We start from the raw sequence: 21,871 nt of genomic DNA on the forward strand, positions 1-21,871 counted from the left end.
GGGAATGGGGCGAGAAGAGCAAAGGGAGCAAGTCAGGGCGAGGCAGAAGGGAGTGGGAGATGAAGAAAAGTGGGGCTTAGTCTGGAAAGGCCTCTTGGAGGAGATGTGCCTTCAATAAAGTTTTGAAGGTTGGGAGGGAGTAACTGTCTGGCAGATTTGAGGAGGGAGGGCATTCCAGGCCAGAGGCAGGACTCTGGTGGCCGGGGTCAGCAGTGAGACAGGTGAGATCCAGCCACAGTGAGAAGGTTAGCATCAGAAGAGCAAAGTGTGCAGACTAGATTGTAGTAGGAGACTAGTGAGGAGAGGTAGGAGGCGGCAAGGGGATGGAATTCTTTAAAGCCAGTTGCGAGGAGTTTTTGATCGATACCGAGGTGGATAGGCAACCACTGGAGATTTTTGAGAAGCGGGGTGACATGTCCTGAACATTTCCGTGCAAAGATGATCTGGGTAGCAGGCTGAAGTGTGGACTGGAGTGGGGAAAGGCAGGAGGTTGGCAGATCAGCAAGGAGGCTGATGTAGTAATCTAGGCGGGATAGTATGAATGATTGTATTAACATGGTAGACGTCTGGATGGAGAGAAAAGGGTGGATTTTAGCTATGCTGTGAAGATGGTGGTGCCGTCTCCGGTGATGGGGAAGTCAGGGAGAGGACAGGGTTTGGTTCATGGGTTCTAATCCCATCTCTTCCCCTTGTCTGCTGTGCGATCTTGGGCAAGTCACTTCATTTCTCTGGGCCTCAGTTGCCTCATCTGTAAAATGGGGATTGAGACTGGGTTCCCCACGTGGGACACTGTGTCAACCTGATTTGCTTGTATCCACCCCAGCACTTACTACAGTGCCAGGAACATGGTAAGCACTTAACAGATACCACAGTTATTGTTATTATTCTGAATCTAGTAAGTGCTCAATAGATACCAATGACTGATTATAAGCACTTAACAAATACCATAAAAAAGAGGGGCTGGATGAACTGTGTAGAACCAGGAGAACAGTGGACCTGATGAAAGAAAGAGGTCCAGTTTTTAGGATTGAATTTTAGCCCCAGCTGACTCTCCAAGGACAAGTCATCCCTCATCACTCCCAACCACCCACCCGGGACTGAGTTACGTGAATGAAAAAAAGAGAAAACTGAACCAGAAAGAGGCTGCGCAGGCCTCGGACCTCTCACCGTCGGGCAAGTAATTGCTGCCCCGAGGGTTCGTCAGTGGTGCCAGAGGGAGGAGGCCGGTAGCGCACGGGGCTGAATCTCATCCTTTCACCACCTCCCTGAGAAGACCAGGGCCCGGTCACATTTCCTGGCATCGCTCAGCGTTTCCTGGTCACAGAAGAGAAGCAAAAGAGTGAAGAAATCTCGGGGAGGAGTCCTGGCAGCACACCCCTCGCCTCACGATAAATACCAGGGAGGAGCTTCTGTGTCCTAGTACAGACAGGAGCGGAGAAGGTGGAACTGTGGCTGCCCGCAGAGTGATGGGAAGACTCCATCAGCTGGCCCTGATAGGGCTCCTGCTGCTTTGCCTCAGCCCTGGGCAGCTCTGCGAGACCTGTGGTGAGTATTCTCCACTCCAGAATTGCAGGAAACAGGGGTAAGCTGACCGTGAGAGTGATGTAATAATCATAGAAACAACTGAGGTATTTGTCAAGTGCCTACAATGTGACAGGCACTGTACGAAGCGCTGAGATAGATAGAAGACAGGTTGGACCCCATCCCTGTCCTACACAGGGCTCACGGTTTTAATCCCCATTTTCCAGATCAGGAAACGGAGGCACGGGGAATAATCAAGCGTGGTTCAGTGGAAAGAGCCCGGGCATGGGAGTCAGAGGTCATGGGTTCGAATCCCGGATCCGCCGTTTGTCAGCTGTGTGACTTTGGGCAAGTCTGTTAACTTCTCTGTGCCTCAGTGACCTCATCTGTAAAATGGGGATTAAGACTGTGAGCCCCACGTGGGACAACCTGATCACCGTCTATCCCCCCAGCGCTTAGAACAGTGCTTGGCACACAGTAAGCGCTTATTATCGTGATTATAATCGTGGTATTTGTTAAGCGCTTACTATGTGCCAGGCACTATTCTAAGCACTGGAGTAGATATAAGCTAAACGAGTTGGACACAGTCCCTGTCCCACATGGGGCTGACAGTCTTAATCCCCGTTTTACAGATGAGGAAACGGAAGCACAGAGAATAATAATAATAACTGTAGCATTTGTTAAGCACTTACTATGTGTCGGGCATTGTTCTAAGCACTGGGTTAGAGACAAGATAATAGGGTTGGACGCAGTCTCTGTCCCGCTTAGACCTCAGTCTTAATCCCATTTTTACAGTTGAGGTAATGTAGGCACAGAGAAGTTAAGTGATTTGCCCAAGAGCACATAGCAGACAAGTGGCAGAGGCGGGTTTAGAACCCAGGTCCTTCTGACTACCAGGCCCGGCCTCTTTCCATAGCCCACCCTGACTTGCCCAGGGTCACACAGCAGACAAGTGGCAGAGCTGGGATTAGGACCCTGATCCTCTAACCCCCAGGGCCACGGTCTTTCCGCTAGGCCTCGCCGCTTCCACGTGCTTGGAAACATCCGTCTACCTCCACCCGCTCAGCATCTTCATACCCAAAGAAAGTTGAGTTGTCCTTCAGTTCCAAGACTGCAAGACTATTTCCATCTCCGAGAGTCCTGGTCACTGACGACACAGGTTTCCCCTCCACAGTGGCAGTGGGGGGAATGGCCCCCTCAGCTTTTGGACAAAGACTCCCAGCCTCTTATTATTATTATCAATATATTTGTTAGGCGCTTACTATGTGCCAAGCCATGAACTAAGTACTGGGTTTAGCTGCAAGATCATCAAGCCGGATACAGCCCCTCTCCCACATGGGTCTCACAGACTAAGTAATCAGTCAGTCAATCATATTTATTAAGTACTTTCCTTGTGCAGAGCACTGTCCTGTGCACTTCGAAGAGTACAACCCGACACTTTTCCGGCCCACAAGAAGCTTAAGTAGGAGGGAGAACAGGTATTTAATCCCCATTTTACAGATGAGGAAACTGAAGCACAAAGAAGTTAAGCAATTCAAGTTAAGCCCAAAGTCACAAAGCAAACAAGGTGCGGTGCCGGGATTAGAACCTAGGTCCTCTGACTCTTAGGTCAGTGCTCTTTCCAGTAGGCCACCGGACCGTGGCTTCAACATTTCTCATCATGGTTAATAACCCAAAATGGTGGCTATCTTTCATTTATTCAATTGTATCTCAGCTATTAACTGTTTGTTCTCCTCCCAAGCCTTATTCCCCCACACAATCCCTGCCACCCCTTTCGCCCCAGTGCTCCAAATGAACAATCAGCACCTAGGATTGACAGTGACTCTCTTCCGTACTTTGTCTATGAAGATGTGATAGTTCACCATTTTCCCATTGTCATGCAGGCTGAACAACACCCTTATATTTTTAAAAAATAATAATAAGTTTTTTTTAAGAAATCACGTACAAAGCCCTATACTAAGTATGGGGGTAGATGTGATACAAGTAGATCAGACACCCTCCCAATTTAAGGGGAAAGGAGAATAGGTATCTTGTCCCCATTTTTACACGAGGAAACTGAGGCACAGTAAAGTTAAGCGACCTGCCCAATGTCACGCATCTGGCAAAATGGAAGAGCTAGGATTAGACCCCCAGTGTAGGTTCCTTCCACTAGGACATGCTGCTTATCTAAATATCACTGTTAGGGGATTCATCTTTAAATAAAAAAATGATAGTATTTACATGCCAAGTATTGTGGTAGATACAAGATAATCAGATGGGATGAAACCCATCCCACACAGAGTTCACACCTCCCCTAACCCTTTTTTATTGTATTTATTGAAGACTTACTGTATACAGGGCACTGTACTAAATGCCTGGGAGAGTACCATATAACAGAGTTGAGAGCACGTTCCCTTCCCACAGTGAACTTACAATCTAGAGGGGGAGATAAATATTAATATAAATAAATGAATTATGGATATGCACATTCCTCAGGAGAGGGCATCCCATCTGAGGGGTAGCAGTGGGAAGGAAAGGACTCGGGTTCTAATGCCTGCTCTGCCACTTGTCTGCTGCGTGGCCTTGGGCAAGTCACTTGGCCTCTCTGGGCCTCAGTTACCTCATCTGTAAAATGGGAATTAAGATTGGGGGCCTTATGTGGGACAAGGATTGTGTCCAACTCGCCTTGCTCATATTCATCCTAGCGTTTAGTACAGTAGTATCTGACACAGAGTAAATGCTTAACAAATACCACCATTATTATTATTATTATTATTATTATTATTACTTCACTTCTCTGTGCCTCAGTGACCTCATCTGTAAAACAGGGATGAAGCCTGGGAGGCCCCTGTGGGACATGGCTTCTGTCCAATCTGATTAATTGGCATCTACTCCAGTGCTTAGAACAGTGCCTGGGGTATAGTAAGCACTTAACAAATTATCAATTATTATTATCAAATGCCATCTAGTCATTTCCAATTCATAGTAACTCTGTGGATATATTTTCTCCAGAACACCCTATCTTCTGCCATCATTTGTAACCTTGCTAATGGTTCTTCTGTTATCGTTGTTAGGTTTCTATCCATCTAGCTGCTGGTCTGCCTCTTGCATGTTTTCCCTGGACTTCTCCTAGCATTAGTGTCTTCTCCAGAGAATTAGTCCTCCTGGTGATGTGTCCGAAATATGCTAATCTGAGTCGAGTCATTTGGCCTTCCGAAGACCACAACTGGTTTAGTTTGCTCCAAAACCCATCTGTTTGTTTTTCGGGCAGTCCATGGTATTCGCAAAAGCCTTCTCCCACACCACATTTCAAAAGAATCGATGCTCTTTCTATCCTGTTTTTTCACTGTCCAGCTTTCATATCCATACACTGTCACTGGAAACACCATGGAACTGACAATTTGTTTTTTTGTGGCAATTGTTACGTGTTTCATGATTTTTTCCAAGCTCTTCAGAGCAAATCTTCCTAACATTAATCTTTGGCATATTTCTTGACTACTAGTTCCTTTATTATTGATTAGTAATCCCAGGAGAGAAAAACCGTCAATTATTTCAATCTTCTCTCCATCCGCCATAAGCATGTTAAAGCTTCCAGTTGTCATTATCTTTGTTTTCTTAACATTCAAAATCAGGCCCATCTTTTTGCTCTGCTCCTTAACTTTTAATAATAAGCCTTTCAAATCTTCTTCCCCTTCTGGAACTATCATCAGCATAACGAAGGTCGTTTATATTTCTTCCTCCAATCTTTTCTCCCCGTTGGTCTTTAACCGATCCGGCTTCCCTCAAATACCATTTTAAAAAAAAAAAAACAGCTAGAGGAGTTCCATTTTGAGGTAAACCTAGAGAATCTGGTCGGACCTGTGATCAGGACATTTCTGTTCCAATTAAGTTCCTGACCTTGACATTTCCTAGCTGGGCGGAGACATCACAATCGGCTCATTGTGCCCGGAACCAGGAAGGTCAAGGCCACAGCTATGCGGTTCCTTTATGCTCCTTCCTTCTCATGGATGTGGTGGGGAACATCTGGGTATTCACCGGTCCTCTCAAGGAAATGACAGAGGAAGAGGCCTGGGCTGATCCTCAAGCCAAGTTGGCAAGGAACATGTCTACCAACTCTTGTTACACTTTCCCGAGCATTTAGTACAGAGCTCTGCACGCAGTAAGTGCTCAAAAAATTTGACTGATTGGAACTGGGCAATAGACAGGACCAAAATAGTAAACTCTCAGGGGCGAAGGTTAGGAAGAAGCCACCCCTCTGCCAGGAAACGAGTGATACGCTTTTTCACTCCCATTTCTCGCACATGTCTGGGTGGAGTCATCGGCTAAACTGGAGAAGGCAGAGGCTCTTCCTCTTCTTAAGTGGATGACCGAAGAAAAATGTACAGTTTCCTGGGAACACGGGGACTAGAGAGGTGGTTCCCTAAAGTGAGATAGGGGTGGAACCTAAAAAAGGAGCCAGAGCCAAAAGTGAAGGGATCAGAGATGGCAATGAAGGAGGCGGAAGAGAGAGGAGAAAAGGAGGAGGGTGAAAAAAGAGAAGAAAGGGAAAGAGAAAGAAAAGCAGGGTGGCCTTGAGGATAGAGCACAGACCTGGGAATCAGAAGGACCTGGGTTTTAATTCCCCTCCACCACTTGTCTGTTGTGTGACCTTGGGCAAGCATTTCACTTCTCCGTGCCTCGGTTTCCTCATCTGAGAAATAGGGATTAGGACTGCGAGCCCCATGTGAGACATGAATTAGCTTGTCTCTACTCCTGCACTTAGCACAGTGCCTGGCACATGGGAAGTCCTCAACAAATACCATTAAAAAAGGGGGGAAAGGGAAGAAGAGGGTAGGAGCAGGATGGAGGGAGATTAACCGGTTCCTAGCCTCCATTCCCATGACCCTACTCCACTGTCTCCCAGTGCCCATCGGAACCCATCCTGGGAGGGCAGCAGGCGGAAGCAGATAGAGGCAAGATAAGAGCGGTAACGGGCTGCCCAAACTGGCCCTTCCAGGCCTAGAATAGGAGATTCAACTCAGTTCAAGTGTAAACTCCCTGCAGGCAGCAGAAGTGGCACTTTGTCATTCTGCACTTCCCCAGCACCTTGGTGTAGGCCATGGCACCAAGTGGGCACGTAACACCTGCTGCCGCTAGTACTACCACAACTTTTAGAGAAGCAGCGTGGCTCAGTGGAAAGAGCCCGGACCTGGGAGTCAGAGGTCATGGGTTTGAATTCCGGCTCTGCCATTTGTCCGCTGTGGACCCTGGGCAAGCCGCTTAACTTCTCTGTGCCTCAGTTCCCTCATCTGTAAAATGGGGATGAAGACTGTAAGCCTCACGTGGGACAACCTGGTTACCCTGAATCTACCTCAGCGCTTAGAACAGGGCTCTGCACATAGTAAGCGCTTAACAAATACCAATATTATTATTATCATTATTAACTTTTACTCTTCATCAGTGGCCGCATACATGTAGGTCTTGGGTGACCACAACAAAGCCCCTCAGAAAGGTGACCCATCCTCCTAAAGCGGAGAATCAAATCACCTGACTTTGACGTCATGTGCTTCAGGCCCCCACAGCGCTTCAACGACCACCGGTGTGATGGCTTCCATGTTCCTGGCACCCGGCTGGTTTAGAGGCACTGATGTAGCCTCTTGTCTCTCCCCACTTCAGTCCATACTTCACTCTGCTGCCCGATCATTTTTCTATGAAAATGTACAGGCTATGTTTTCCCACTCCTCAAGAACTTCCAGTTGGTTGCCCAACCATCTTCGCATCCAACAGAACTCCTCGCCCTTGGCTTTAAAGCACTCAATCACTCTGCCGCCTCCTACCTCACCTCACTACTCGTACTCTCACAGTTCAGCCAGCACACTTCGGTCCCCTGATGCTAAACTTCTCACTGTGCCTCGATCTCGCCTATGTCGCCGTCGACCTCTCGCCCGCGTCCCGCTTCTGATTTGGAGCGTCCTCCCTCCTCATACCCAACAAACAATTACTCTCCCTGCTTTCAAAGCCTAATCGAAGTCCTCCAAGAGGCCTCCCTGACTAAGTCCTCTTTTCCTTTTCTTCAATTCCCTCCTACCTCGCCCTGATTCGCTCCCTTTACTCATCCCCCCTCCCAGCCCTTCAGCACTTATATACATACCTGTAATTTATTTATTTCTATCAATGTCTGTCTCTCTAGACTGTAAGCTCACTGTGGGCTGGGAATGGTTCTGTTGTATTCTACTCTCCCAAGCGCTTAGTATAGTGCTCTGCACGCAGTAAGCGTTCAGGAAATGTGACTGAATGACCGGCGGCTCATCCGGGGTGTGTGTCTGGATAACTGCCCCCAAATCTATGCCCAGTTTGTGTTTAAAAAAGAATAGATAAAAAAGACTTTGGATCCCTTGGACTTTGCCATCTCTCTTTCAGCCGTCAATGAGGAGCAACGTCCCCTGGTGACCTCTCTGCTGAACACAATGATCCAGTCTAACGACGGCAGCGCAATCCCTAATCCCAACGTCCTGTTGGCTCTGAGACTGGCTCGGGACCACAGCCGCACCACAGAGAAGACCCTGCTGGCCCAGCTCGTAGAAAATGCCAAAGACAATGGTAAGGAACTCACGATGCCCACCCAAATCCAAACATCCAATCAGAGGATGTGGTTTCTCAGCCTCTTCCAAAAAAATATGGCCACCACAGCCCATCTAGACGGGGGCCCTGTAATAGAATAATCGTCGTAGTAATGGAGCGTAAAACTGGCTGTACTTATTTGGATGTATGGTTCCCGTTCTTCAAAACCAAGATGCAGGGATGATTTTTTTCCACTGGGCACCAGTTCGGTCCGGAGTTCCTCTAGCGGACATTTTCCCCCTTGATGCTATCTTAGAACAATTGCCACAATAATTTCAAATTCCAATTCTTATTTTAGCACTAATATCTGCCCAAATGTTTAGTTCCTTTCCATGATTTCGAAGGCGGAATGCCAAAGAGGCCTCTGCTTTTATGATCAGAGCCCATTACTACTGCTTAATAGTTTAACATTTAATATATTAGAACACACAAAAAAACTCTGGGCGAAGCAAAGAATTAACCTTCAGGTGGAGGAAAGGAGGAGCGGAGAGAGTAAGACAGAGACACAGAGAAAGAGAGACAGAGAAAGGAGGGGTGAGATACAGAGAGAAAGAGGAGGGAAACACAGAACCAGAGAAACAGAGGCAGAGAGGGACAAAAAAAGAGAAATAGAGAGAAACAGAGGCAGAGAGGTTCGAAGACAGAGAGAGAGAGAGGCACTCCCAGAAAAAGAGGCACAGAGAGACAGAGAGAGAAAGAAGGGGTGCATAATGAAAGTGACTAAGGTAAGGAGAGAAAACAGTGAGGCAGCGATGAACAAAGGGGGTTAGAGACAGAGTGACATTACACAACCGAGATCTAACTGTAGTCTCTAGCCTGACTATTGATTTCTTCCAGGGACGTCAATGACCTCCGGAAAACTGGCCCTGCATGTCCTGGCTCTAAAAGCCGCCTGCCAAGAGCCCAGGGTGGTCTTCTCATCTGGCTCTAACCTGATTAATCTCTTGGAAAAGAAGTTCCAAGAGGAACTGGCTAACATAAGTAAGAGTCAAAGGCCTGGAGGTCCCGGACCCCATTTCTACCCCACCTAAGACGCTCTTTTCTCCCTAACTCTCGCTCTCTCCCCCCAAAATATCTTCCCTCCCTCCCTCAACCCCGTCTCTCCTTCTCTTTTTTATTCATTCGATGATGATGATGATGGTATTTGTTAAGCTCTCACTAAGTGCCGGCCACTGTGCTAAGTGCTGGGGTGGATAGAAGCAAATAAAGTTGGACTCAGTCCCTTTCCCATGTGGGGCTCAGCGTCTCCATCCTTATTTTACAGATGTGATAACTGAGGCACATAGAAGTGAAGTGACTTGCCCCAAGTCACCTCTCCCCTACTCCTTTACTTCATCTACTTTTTGACTCTCACCCTCACCCTTTTTACAAACATTTTGAGGTTAGTCTTCCCATTAGAAGGTAAGGTACTGTGGGCAGGAAGCAGACAGCTTCATTTCATGATGCTATATTTTTCCCAACTTCTTAATACCACACATCCCAGTAGGAGCTCAATAAATTCCCTGCCTCTCACCCTTCCCACCTCCCTTTAAGGATAGACCTCAATAAATAAAGCCGCGTGGCCTATAGTCCGAAGGACCTGGGTTCTAATCCCCGCTCTGCCATTTGACTGCTGTGTGACTTTAGTAAGTCACTTAACTTCTCTGTTCTTAAGTTTTCTCATCTGCACAATGGGGATTCTATACCTGTTCTCCCTTCTGCTTAGACTGTAAGTCCCAGGTGGGACCTGACTATCTTGCACTTTGCCAGTGAATAGAGAAGCAGCGTGGCCTAGCGGATAGAGCAGGGGCCTGGGAATCAGAAGGACCTGGGTTCTAATCCTGGGTCTACCACTTGTCTACTGTGTGACTTTGGGCAGTCACTTCGCTTCTCTGAGCCTCAGTTTCCTCATCTGTAAAAGGGGGATTAACACTGTGAGCCTCACATAGGAAGCCTCACAGAGAAGCAGCGTGGCTCAGTGGAAAGAGCACGGGCTTTGGAGTCAGAGATCATGGGTTCGAATCCCGGCTCTGCCACTTGTCAGCTGGGTGACTTTGGGCAAGTCACTTAACTTCTCTGTGCCTCAGTTCCCTCATCTGTAAAATGGGGATTAAGACTGTGAGCTCCACGTGGGACAACCTGATTTCCCTTTGTCTACCCCAGCGCTTAGAACAGTGCTGTGCACATAGTAAGCGCTTAACAAATACCAACGTTATTATTATGGGAGAGGAACTGTGTCCAATCCGATTTCCTCATAGCTACCTCAGTGCCTGGCACATAGTAAGCACTTAACGAATGCCATTTATAATACAGTGCTTGACACATAATAAGCATTTAACAAATACCACTGTCATCATTATTATTGTTGTTTAATTTCATGGCTAAAGCATTTCCTCTTTGTTTTTTCATCAGAGAAAACAGGCAATCCCCTGACTAACTTTTTCCAGCTCAGCTTGGATGTCATGGCCCTCTGCCTCCTGAAGGGAGATTATTCACCCTCCAAGATCGCGAACCTCTTCTCTCCCGGGTGGGAAAAGTACACTTTCGGCAGCCAGTTCTCTGTGGGTAAGTATCTTCTTTGCAGGTGGAGTGGCCCCTGGAATGGACGTGGAGTGGGACTATGTGGGCTAGAGGAAAGAATTAGAATAATCATTCACTCTCTCCACCTTTTTCCCGTTCTCCCTCCTAAGTAGACTGTGAGCCCCATGTGGGACGGGGACTGTATTCAGCCTAACTTGAATCTACCCTAGTGCTTAGAACAGTGCTTGACACATAGTAAGTGCTTAACAAATACCATTTTTAAAAAAAAAAAGGAAACTCAAAGCGCAATTCTTGGTTTTCACAACATCCCAGGATAGAGGGGAGGGGACAGGAATAAACTCCTCATATGCAAAAAGGGCTGATTGAAAAACCACAAATAGAAAAGAAAAGGTGGAATCAATGTGAAAAGCAGAGTGACCTAATGGAAAGAGCAAGGACCTGGGATCCAGAGGACCTGAGTTCTAATCCTAGCTCTGCCACTCGTCTGCTGCGAGCCCTGGGGCATGTCACTTCATTTCTCTAGGACTCAGTTACCTCATCTGTAAAAAGGCGATTAAGACTGTGAGCCTCATGGACTCTGTCCGACCTGATTATCTCGTATCAACCCCGGGGCTTAATGTAGTGCCTGGCAATAGTAAGCACTTAACAAATACCATGAAAAAAGAATTAGGAAGAGAACTCAGATGTCCACCCATCTCCATCCCCACGGCCCAACACTTTTGAGTCATTCAGGAGGGAAACTGTGTTTGTCAGGGATTGAAGGAGGGATTTTTCCAGTGGAAGTGGAAAAGTGGAAGGCCTCATTTCCCTTATCCACCCTCCCCTGTGAGTCGACTATGCCTTTGTACCCCTTAATCACTTTGATATTCACCCTAACCCCACAGGACTTGTCTAAATATTCTTATATTCTCTTTCTCCTATTCATAATTTATTTTAATGTCCTTTTCCCCCTGTAGACTGTAAACTCCTCGAGGGGAGGGATCGAGTCTACCAAGCAGCGTAGCTTAGCGGCAAGAGCACGGGCTTGAGAGTCAGAGGACGTGGGTTCTAATCCCGACTCCGCCGCTTGTCTGCTGTGTGACCTTGGGCAAGCCACTTAACCTCTCCGTGCCTCAGTTGCCTAATCTGTAAAATGGGGATTAAGACTGCGAGCCCCACGTGGGACAACCCGATTACCCTGTATCTACTCCAGCGCTTAGAACAGTGCTTGGCACGTAGCGAGTGCTTAACAGATACCGTCATTATTATTATCATTAACTCTACTATATTGTACTTTCCCAAGCACTTAGTCCAGTGTTCCACATACAGTAAGCGCTCAATAATTACCACGGACTGATTAAGTGATAAATCCTAAATCCTGGACCTCGGCTCAATCTTCAGATGCTCCAGCCAGACTTGACGGATCCCTGGTCCCCTTTAACAACAACAATATAATAATAATATTGGTTACGCACCTCCTATCTGCCAAGCACTGTCTTAGGAGCTGAGGTAGATACAAGATAATGTTGTTAAGCGCTTACTATGCGCAGAGCACTGTTCTAAGCACTGGAGCACATACAGGGTCATCAGGTTGTCCCACGTGGGGCTCACAGTCTTCATCCCCATTTTACAGATGAGGTCGCTGAGGCACAGCGAAGTTAAATGACTTGCCCAGAGTCACACAGCTGACAAGTGGCAGAGGCAGGATTCGAACCCATGACCTCGGACTCCCAAGCCCGGGCTCTTCCCCCTGAGCCACGCTGAAGATCATCAGGTCCCACCTGGGGCTCACAGTCTGAGGAAGAGGGAGACCGGGTATCGAGTCCCCATTTTGCAGATGAGGGGACTGAGGTACGGAGAAACTAAGTGACTCGCCCAAGGTCTCACAGCAGAGGAGTGGCGGAGCCGGGATGAGAAGCCAGGTCCTCTGACTCTCAGGCCAGTGCTCTTTCTACTAGGCCACGTGGCTCCCCTATTCTCTAGATGGGAACAGGTCCACACAGGAGCAGTAGAAATTGGTTGTACATTAAGTCTGCAAGGAGCTTCAAGGGCTTGGAAGGTCTTCGGTGCGTGAGCGGTTCTTGAACACGTGCCCGACGCGGCCACCGCTGCAGAGCCTGCTGGGAACTGCTGCAAATCCAAGTCGGCCCCAGCTTGACCGCGGCCTTCTAAGGTCCAGCATGAGCGGACCGTGGACCAAGGGAGGATTCCTGAATTCTCCAGTCCTTCCCCTCCCAAAGCTCCCACTAATCGGTGGGTCTCTCGGCAGACACTGGGGCCGTGGCAGTCCTGGCTCAGATCTGTGTGCAGAGGATTAACAAGGATGAGAAGATTGAGAAAAACATCCGGCAGCTGACCGAGAAGATCCTGGAATCGGAAGACAGAAGTGGCATCATTGGGAACCTCTACAGCACCGGATTGGCTATGCAGGTGAGATTAGGAGAGAGCGAGGTGGTCCGAAAGGGGAAGCCGCAACTGGGGAGAATACCATCCCTCTTCTGCCCCCATCTCCTTTCCTTCTCTCGTTTTTCCTTATCCTCTTTCCGCTTATTTGCTTTTCAAAATCCATCCTTATTCCCATATCGTCCTCCTCACGGCCTAATGGAAGGATCACGGGCCTGAGAGTCGGAGGACATAAATTCTCATCCTGACTCCGCCGTTTGCTCGCTCTGTGACCTTGAGCAAGTCACTCCGCTCTGGGCCTCGGTTTCCTCATCTATAAAATGCGGATTAAACACCCATTCTCCCTTCCAGTTAGACCGCGGGTCAAAAGACCTGGTTACCTTGTATGTATCTCAGTGCTTTACACATAGCAAGGGCTTAAGAGAAGCAGCATGACTTAGTGGAAAGAGCTGAGAACTGAGAGTCAGAGGACCTGGGTTCAATTCTCTATTAATTAATCGATCAATCAGTGATATTTACTGAGTGCTTGCTATGTGCAGAGCACTATACTTTGACCCCGTATCTACCCCAGTGCTTAGAACAGTGCTCGGCACATAGTAAGCGCTTAACAGATACCAACATTATTAAGCCCTTGGGAGAGTACCACAGAATTAGCAGAAACGTTCTCTGCCCATAACAAGCTGTTAACTCTAAGACCTTGGGCAAGTCACTTCTCTCTGCCTCCGCTCCCTCATCTGCAAAAATGGGGATTCAACAACCTGTTCTCCCTCCCGCTTGGACTGTGAGCCCCATGTGGAACTCGATTAATTTGTATCTCTGCCAGTGTTCAGTACAGTGCTTGGTACCTAGTGAGCTCTTGACAAATATTACGATGATGATGATCATTTTCCTTGGCCTTTTTTCCAGCCAGGGATGGAGTATCATGGCGTAGTGAGGAGCAGCATACGTAGTGGATGGATCATGGGCCTGGGAGTCAGAAGGTCATGGGTTCTAATCCCCACCCTACCACATATCTGCTGTGTGACCTTGGGCAAGTCACTTCACTTCTCTGTGCCTCAAGTTACCTCATGTGTAAAATGGGGACTTGAGACTGTGAGCCTCACGTGGGACAGGGACTGTGTCCAACCTGATTTGCCTGTATCTATCCCAGTGCTTAGTTCCGTGCCTAGCACATAGTAAGTGCTTAACAGACCATAATTATTATTGAATAGCCATAAGTTTTCTCTGACAGGATGCTCCCCTCTGGAGCAGGGTCCTGAGAAGGATCTGAGAACTGTAAAATCTCCTTTGTGGAGCTGAAGGACAGCCGCTATTCATCAGGGACCCCTAGTTGAATTCTAAGTGACTCACCCAAGGTCTCACGGCAGATGAGTGGCAGAGCCAGAATGAGAACCCACGTCGTCTGACTCCCAGCCCCGTGCTCTTTCCACTAGAGCTTTCAGATTCTCTTGGGGCCCCTGGCTGTGAGCTCACTGTGGGCAGGGACTGTCACTGTTTCTTGTTGTATTGTACCTAGTACAGTGTTCTGCACACAGTAAGGGCTCAATAAATACGATTGAATGAATGAATGAATGAATGTTGAACCTGAGGATGATGTAAAATCTGTAAAATGGGGATTGAGACTGTGAGCCCCGCATGGGACAGGAACTGTGTCCAACTCGATTCCACCCCAGCGCTTAGTTCAGTGCCTGCCATAGTAAGCACTTAACCAATATCATCGTCATCATCATACGTTCAAGGGGAGATGGAGAAATTCTTTGAGGACAGGGAACATATCTACCAGCTCGTGTTATAGTGTACTCTCCCAGTGCTTAGTACAGTTCTCAGCAAACAGTAGGCTCTCAGGAAATATCACCGATCGATCGACTGATTGATCCAGGTTCTCCGATGGGAGATTCATGGACTCTTTTGGGTTCCCCGCCAGGCCCTGTCTGTAAGTGGAGACTATTATGAGAATAAAGACTGGGACTGTAACCTATCCCTGAGGAGGATGCTGAAGGAGATTCCCTTGGGAACATTCAAACAGCCCACGGCTGCAGCCCAGCTCATCCCAGCTCTGGAGGGCAAGACCTATCTGGATGTGACCAGAGGATGCTGCGACTCGGATCCAGGTATGGACCCCTTAACCAGACCGTTCCCATTTTTCCTTCCTGGGCCCGCGCCCCCAAGCGCATCAGTTGGAGAGGAGGTGAAGGGGCTTCTCAGAACTGTTTAAGCAGAAATCTCCAGGGCCCTAAAGTCTCTGACTTAGTTCTACAGAATAACACGAGGGAACAGTTCCGAGTTTCTAGTCCAGGTTATTTACCGAGCTTTAACGCTAACACTACAGCCTTGAAGCGAGAAGAGGGAGAAGAAAAGGTAACGTCCACACACCCTCCCGGGGCCCGTTCTGAGGAGAGTTTCAGCCTAGTACAGGACAGGGGTGCGGTTTACTAAACCACAACTCCCTCAATAACGAAGGGCTTCCGGGCAGTTTTTGTTTTTTTTGGATTCCTCCAATGAAAACATTGGTCTAGCAGGGGTCCCTCTAGCCCCCCTCCTCTGACTTGCTCCCCCAGGGAGGATCTACTTGGTAGGCCCATCTGCCCGTTGAGCGCTCTCTGTCCCTAAAGTCAGACTAGCTTCATGGTACCCTTAGTCAAGGATAGTGCGCTAGCAAGAAAGGATCGGCTCTTCGTCATCACTGGTATTTATTGACGCTACCGTGTAGAGAACTGTACTAAACATTTGCAAGAGTACAATACAACATATTCGGTGAACACATTCCCTGTCCATAGTGAACTTCTTGAGCAGAAGCTTTGTAGCTTCATAAGGAACGGGAGACCAGGAGGCAAGTGGTGTCTAATATTAATGTTAGTATCTGTTAAGCGCTTACTATGTGCAGAGCACTGTTCTAAGCCCTGGAGTAGATACAGGGTAATCAGGTTGTCCCACGTGGGGCTCACAGTCTTAATCCCCATTTTACAGATGAGGTCACTGAGGCACAGAGAAGCGAAGTGACTTGCTCACAGTCACACAGCTGATAAGTGGCAGAGCCGGGACTCGAACCCATGACCTCTGACTTCCAAGCCCGTGCTCTTTCCACTGAGCCACGCTACTAGCACCACAAACGTCAAACGTGACAACGTAACTCTGTTATATTGTGTTCTCTAGACTGTAAGCTCATTGTGGGCAGGAAATGTCTGTTAGATTGTTACATCATATTCTCCCAAGCTCTTAGTATAGTGCTCTGCACAGAGTAGTAATCATAATAAATATGATTGATCGGTTGATCAGTTCTCCGCTTTGTCCGGTGACCATGGGGAAAGTCAAGGTTGGACGAGAGAAGGGTTTTTTCTCTCCCCACACACAGGTTTCTACCTCCCTTAAGCGAAGGTGAGACAAATATTACTGACTTCATACGCTGTAGGCTCTACGAAGAACTAGTCGCTATAGAGAATATGACTTCCTGTTTCCACTGTATTAAGTCAGAATTCTTCAGACTGTACCATGCTCTGACTCTCTGGATGAGATCATTAAGTGGTTCTAGAGTCATACGAAATATGCTTCAAAGTGGTCGCCTGTGATAATTCGGCCAATTTTTTTAGTAGTCGGAGTTTTCATTTAAAAGTATCCACAAGTCGATCCCACAAAGCTTGCGGGATTCAACTTTCTTTTTATTCTAAATTTTTTTCTAATTTCTAGTAGCACTTACTATGTACCAGTCATTGTTCTAAGCTCTGGGGTAGATACAGGATAATCAGGTGGGACACAGTCCATGTCCCACATGGGTCTCAAAGTCTTAATCACCATTTTATAGATGAGATAACTGAGGCACAGAAAAGTTAAGTGATTCGCCCCAGGCCACACAGCAAACAAGTGACGGAGCCGGGATGAGAACCCTGTTCCTATCGATCCCAGACCACGCTATTTCCCCATGTCATCTTATTCTTAATGCCGAGTGTTCTCTATGTGATCTTGGAAGGGTAGGCCTAAAACTAAAACCTTAATTTGAGCTGACAACCAACTGGGATCTATCTGATGGTCTTCTCTCTTTATCATTAATAATAATGATAATAGTGGTACTTGTTAAGCGCTTAGTATGTGCCAAGCACTGTTCTAAGCGCTGGAGTAGATACAAGTTAATCAGGTCGGACACAGTCCCTTTCCCACATGGGGCTCACACTCTTTTTCCCCATTTTACAGATGAGGGAACTGAAGCACAGAGAATTCATTCATTCATTCAATAGTATTTATTGAGCGCTTACTATGTGCAGAGCACTGTACTAAGCGCTTGGAATGAACAAGTCGGCGACAGATAGAGACAGTCCCTGCCCTTTGACGGGCTTACGGTCTTATCGGGGGAGACGGACAGACGAGAACAATGGCAATAAATAGAGGCGAGGGGAAGAACATCCAGTAAAAACAATGGCAACTAAATAGAATCGAGGCGATGTACAATTCATTAACAAAATAATTCACTTCAGAGAAGTGAAGTGACTTATCCAAGGTCACACAGCTGACAGGTGACGGATTAGAACCCAGGGCCTTCTGACTCCCAGGCCCATGCTCTATCCACACGCTGCTTCTCCCTTGATCTCAAGGGAGAAGCTGTTCACTTTCCAGAGCATGACAGGGCCACGGCTGACTAACCTGCAACTCCCTCCGCAATGAATTGCTCTGTAGAGCCGCCCCAATCATCCTCGGGGGAATTGTCCAAACACGGGGATCTCCGTCCAGAAAGTCAGATTAGCTGCATGGCACCTCCCTCTACCTCCGCTACAGTCACCAGACCGGTAGGCTTGACCCAAATCAAAGGAAGGTAGAGTCCCCCTCACGCTGTAATCTCTTCGTCCTTGTCTACCGCAGATAATCTGACCCTTTCTTCCCCCTCGCCCACCGCTCCCACCAACCCGTCCACCATCACGGTCACCTACAAGGTCACGGATGGCATTAGTAACACCTTCGCCGACTCCATCGTCGTCTCGGTACCTCAGGGCTCTGTCTTCTTGAAGGTGATGGAGGCAGCCCGGGACCAGGACCAGACTCGGTTTGGGTACGTCTGTCTGGGCACGTCCCAAGAACCAGGGTTAAGGGGATTGGGGCCAAATTCTTTGCTTCTCTGGGCCTCAGTTACCTCATCTGTAATACGGGGATTAAGACTGTGAGTTCCATGTGGAACATGGACTGAGTCCAACCCGCTTAGCTTGTATCTACCCCAAGGCTTAGTACAGTATCTGGCACATGGTAAGTGCTGAACAGATACCATTTTAAACGGTTACCTTGAAATCTCCCTCCCCATCTCTACTATCTCTACAGCTTCACCCAGAAACCCAGTGACTGGGGCCCATACATCACCTCGGTGCGGGGTCTAAAAGCAGACAATAACCAGAGAACCTACTGGCAGCTTCTGAGTGGAGACGAACCTCTGAGCCAAGGTAAGGGGGGAAGACAGGAGGCAGAGCCCTGGGCCTCCGTGCTGTGTCTGCAGGGAAAGGATGAGAAGTACAGCCACAAAGCATGGATGGAACAGGAAAACATGGGCACTTGTCGGGGAGAGAATCTCTCCTTCATCTGGTGACCTTATTGTCAGGTCTTCTGGCCACCAAATTAGTGACTGAGGTCACTGCTAGCCTCAGCCTTGGCTTTCCCAGCCTGATTTCTCCATCTTTCTCATTTTTAGCCTCAGGTGAGGTAGCCAGGAGAGGTCAGTGGGGACCTGTGATGTCGGGATAGTAGAGGAAACCAGTCGGAGACTGTCACGGGAGACCTGGAACTGATCATCTTATGGGGAGTGTCAGGAGGTTGCCTGGCTTCTGTGCCAGGTACAAATGGGGGCACATGCCCGAGTGTACATACGCACACGTGCTGGAGGAGGCACCCACGGAGTATGGGGGAAACGGGAGTTGAAGCTCAGGAAGAGCTGGCTGTGCTCTAAGGAAGATGAGAAGCGAGAGCTCTTTATTCTGGGGGATTCTCTGCCTTCCACAGCTGTGAGCCCACCGGAGCCTGAAACCAACCCTGAAGCCCCCCCACATCAAACCCCTTCATAAGAAAGACAACCCCCAGGCCCTTGCAAATATTAAACACAACAAGGGACAACGTTTTTGTGTGACTGATGTTTTCAGGGCTGTGGATCCCACAGTGACCTTCTCAGCCACACACATACTCGTAGGTGAACGTCAACATCTTCTTCTAAAGCAAAGGACAAACAGCTGCGCACGCAAAGATGTACACACACACTCACATGCTCCCCTGGCTCTGGACACTCTTGTCTTATGCCACTGAGTCATCTCTTACCCATAGCGACACATCGCTCCCAGTATGTCCCACCTCCATCTGCGAGCGTTCTGGTAGTGTATCCATCGAGTTATCTTGGTAAAAATATGGAAGCGGTTCCGTGCAGTCCACTTGAGTCTCCACCCTCGACTCTCTCCCATGCCGCTGCTGCCCAGCATGGGTGAGTTTTGCCTTCCACTCACCAGCCACTGCCCAAGCAAGGAATGGAATGGGTAGGTCTCTGCTTGACTCTCCCTTCGATAGCCGAGACCGGTAGAGGACTGAAAACCTCTAGGGGCCGGACACTCTAGGACTATCTGAATCAAAACAGCGGGTAGGAGTTGAGTCGGGTTGGAGGAGATGAGTCTTCATCCTTTTTCCTTCTTCTTCCAGGTGCCGGGAACTACGTGGTCTCTGACGGAGAGATCCTGGAAGTCAAATTCACCAACTACTGAAGTCTTGGGAGGAAAGACGACAAGGAGCCCGAGCCCAGGCCTCTTTCGGCTGGAAATACCCATCTCATATAACACTTTCAGAGCCTCCTTGAAGACCAATGGGCCTTTCTCCCCTCTTCTCCATCTCAACCGTAGTAGTGAAATACGGGAGCCCGTTTCCTCTCTGGGCCTTTACAATAAAGAGCTACGGGTAGAGCAGGATCGGATACAACCACCTTGCATTTCTGAGCTGGATGTGTCAAATTAAAAGTGTTGCCAAAAGCCTTCCTCCGTCAACAGTGTTCCCTGTCACCCCAAAACCCACCCTTTCCCCCTTTTTTATGGTATTTATTAAGCACTTACTACGAGCCAGACTCTGTATTAAGCACTGGGGTAGATACAAGTTAATCAGGTCAGACACAGTCCATGTCCCACATGGGGCTCAAAGTGATAAACCCCACTTCACAGATGAGGGGATTGAGGCACGGAGAAGTGAAGTGACTGGCCAAGTTCATATAGTAGACAAATGGTGGAGCCGAGATGAGAACCCAAGTGCTCCTGACTCTCAGGCCCGGGCTCTATCCACTAGGCCACGCTGCCCAAACTCCTCCCCAGCAGCCCAACACAGTTAGCCAAAGAATAAAACAAGAGGTGAAGGGACCAAACCAGTGCTCTGCACACAGAAAGCGCTCAATAAATACAATTGAATGAATACCATCTAGAGGACCCAGAGGTATTGGGGATCCTCCCTCCCCAGCTGACACCTGAGACTCGGGGTTCTTCTTGACCCAGAAGGGACGGGAAATATTCCACAAGTCACCAAGAAAGAGACCAAGCCCAAAAGCACCAGAGCACCAGAGACCATTACTGTTATCGTTATCGTTATCGTTATTATTATTATATTTATTAAGCACTTACTTTGGGCCAAGCACTGCTCTAAGCACTGGGGTAGATACGAGATAATCAGGTTGGACAGAGTCCCTGGCCCACGTGAGGATCACAATCTAAGTAGGAGAGAGAACAGATAGAGGATTCCCATTTTACAGATGAGGAAACTGAGGCTTGGAGAACTGAAGTGACTTACCCAAGGTCACATAGCAGACAAGCGGTAGAGCCAGGATTAGAACCCAGATCCTCCCGGTCCCAGGCCCGTGCTCTTTCCACTAGGCCATGCTGCTCCCATTCCTCCAAGTCCCCCTTTGGATAAGCAGCATGGCGTAGCGGATAGAGCCCCGGCCTGGGAATCAGAAGGTCATAGGTTCTAATCCTGGCTCCACCACTAGTCTGCTGTGTGGCCTTGGGCAAGTCACTTCATTTCTCTGTGCCTCAGTCGCTTCATCTGCGAAATAGAGATTAAAACTGTGAGCCTCACGAGGGACAAGCCCATTTGCTTGTATCCACTCCAGCACTTAGTACAGTGTCACTTCGTTTCTCTGTGCCTCCGTCGCTTCATCTGCAAAATGGAGATTAAAACTGTGAGCCCCATGAGGGACAAGCCGATTTGCTTGTATCCACTCCAGCACTTAGTACAGTGCCTGGCACATAGTAAGCACTTAACAAATCCCATAATTATTATTACCATTATTCTGCTGGGTCACCTTCCTTCCTTCTGCTTCCTCTTATCAGCTCCTTAGCTAAACCAAACCCTCTCAAAGGTCCACACACTCAAGAATGCAGGCCTAGACACATACGAACAAAGGAAGTAAGAATTTAGAGACACAATCGCTCTCCCTGCACAGAAAGGTCCTGCAGCCCGAAGTGAGGAAAAGAAAAGTGTGAGGGTCACTGCCTTCTCTGGTCAGTGCTCCTGGCTGGGGTAAAATCCCGGCAACAGCCAGTACGGAAACTCTGCCAGCAGCCCGGCACCAATGGTAGCCCATTGGTCAGTCAATCAATCGTATTTATCGAGTGCTTACTGTGTGCAGAGCACTGTACTAAGCAGTTGGGAGAGTGCAAAAGAACAATAAGTAGACGCATTCCCTGCCCGCAACAAGCTTACAGAGGGGGAGACAGAAAATAATATAAATAAATAAGGTAAAATAAAACCCTGACCTCAGCCCTGAATTCCCCCGTGAATTTGACTGATCTTGTTCCTCCACTAGCTCCTTCCAGATGTAGGCCAGCATTCCAGCCCGGTTGGCAGCATCGGCCAAAGGAGTTGAAAGCCCCCGGTGCCA

At 48.2% G+C, this 21,871-nt stretch overlaps 1 protein-coding gene and 1 non-coding gene across 2 annotated transcripts; both read left to right on the forward strand.

Annotated features, from left to right (window-relative positions):
- Positions 1 to 1,405: 1,405 nt before the first annotated feature.
- TCN1 (transcobalamin 1) lies at positions 1,406 to 19,979 on the forward strand. Its single transcript, XM_039911403.1, has 9 exons — positions 1,406 to 1,545; positions 7,900 to 8,079; positions 8,938 to 9,081; positions 10,492 to 10,644; positions 12,869 to 13,029; positions 14,927 to 15,113; positions 17,851 to 18,037; positions 18,301 to 18,419; positions 19,654 to 19,979. The coding sequence occupies exons 1-9, from the start codon at positions 1,467 to 1,469 to the stop codon at positions 19,713 to 19,715; spliced, it is 1,272 nt and encodes a 423-aa protein (XP_039767337.1). The 5' UTR covers positions 1,406 to 1,466; the 3' UTR covers positions 19,716 to 19,979.
- Positions 1,421 to 1,548, forward strand: MIR1402 (microRNA mir-1402). Its single transcript, NR_034870.1, has one exon. It is a non-coding gene; the product is annotated as a microRNA mir-1402 (primary transcript).
- Positions 19,980 to 21,871: the final 1,892 nt, after the last annotated feature.

This window comes from Ornithorhynchus anatinus, chromosome 3 (assembly GCF_004115215.2).
Source record: "Ornithorhynchus anatinus isolate Pmale09 chromosome 3, mOrnAna1.pri.v4, whole genome shotgun sequence".
Taxonomy (NCBI): domain Eukaryota; kingdom Metazoa; phylum Chordata; class Mammalia; order Monotremata; family Ornithorhynchidae; genus Ornithorhynchus; species Ornithorhynchus anatinus.

What these genes read in the sequence shown, in the direction of transcription:
- TCN1 (XM_039911403.1), top strand. Translation starts at nt 1,467, where the DNA reads ATGGGAAGACTCCATCAGCTGGCCCTGATAGGGCTCCTGCTGCTTTGC. An exon ending in ATGCTGCGACTCGGATCCAG is followed by an intron (nt 15,114 to 17,850) that starts GTATGGACCCCT and finishes TGTCTACCGCAG; the next exon opens with ATAATCTGACCCTTTCTTCC. An exon ending in AGACGAACCTCTGAGCCAAG is followed by an intron (nt 18,420 to 19,653) that starts GTAAGGGGGGAA and finishes TTCTTCTTCCAG; the next exon opens with GTGCCGGGAACTACGTGGTC.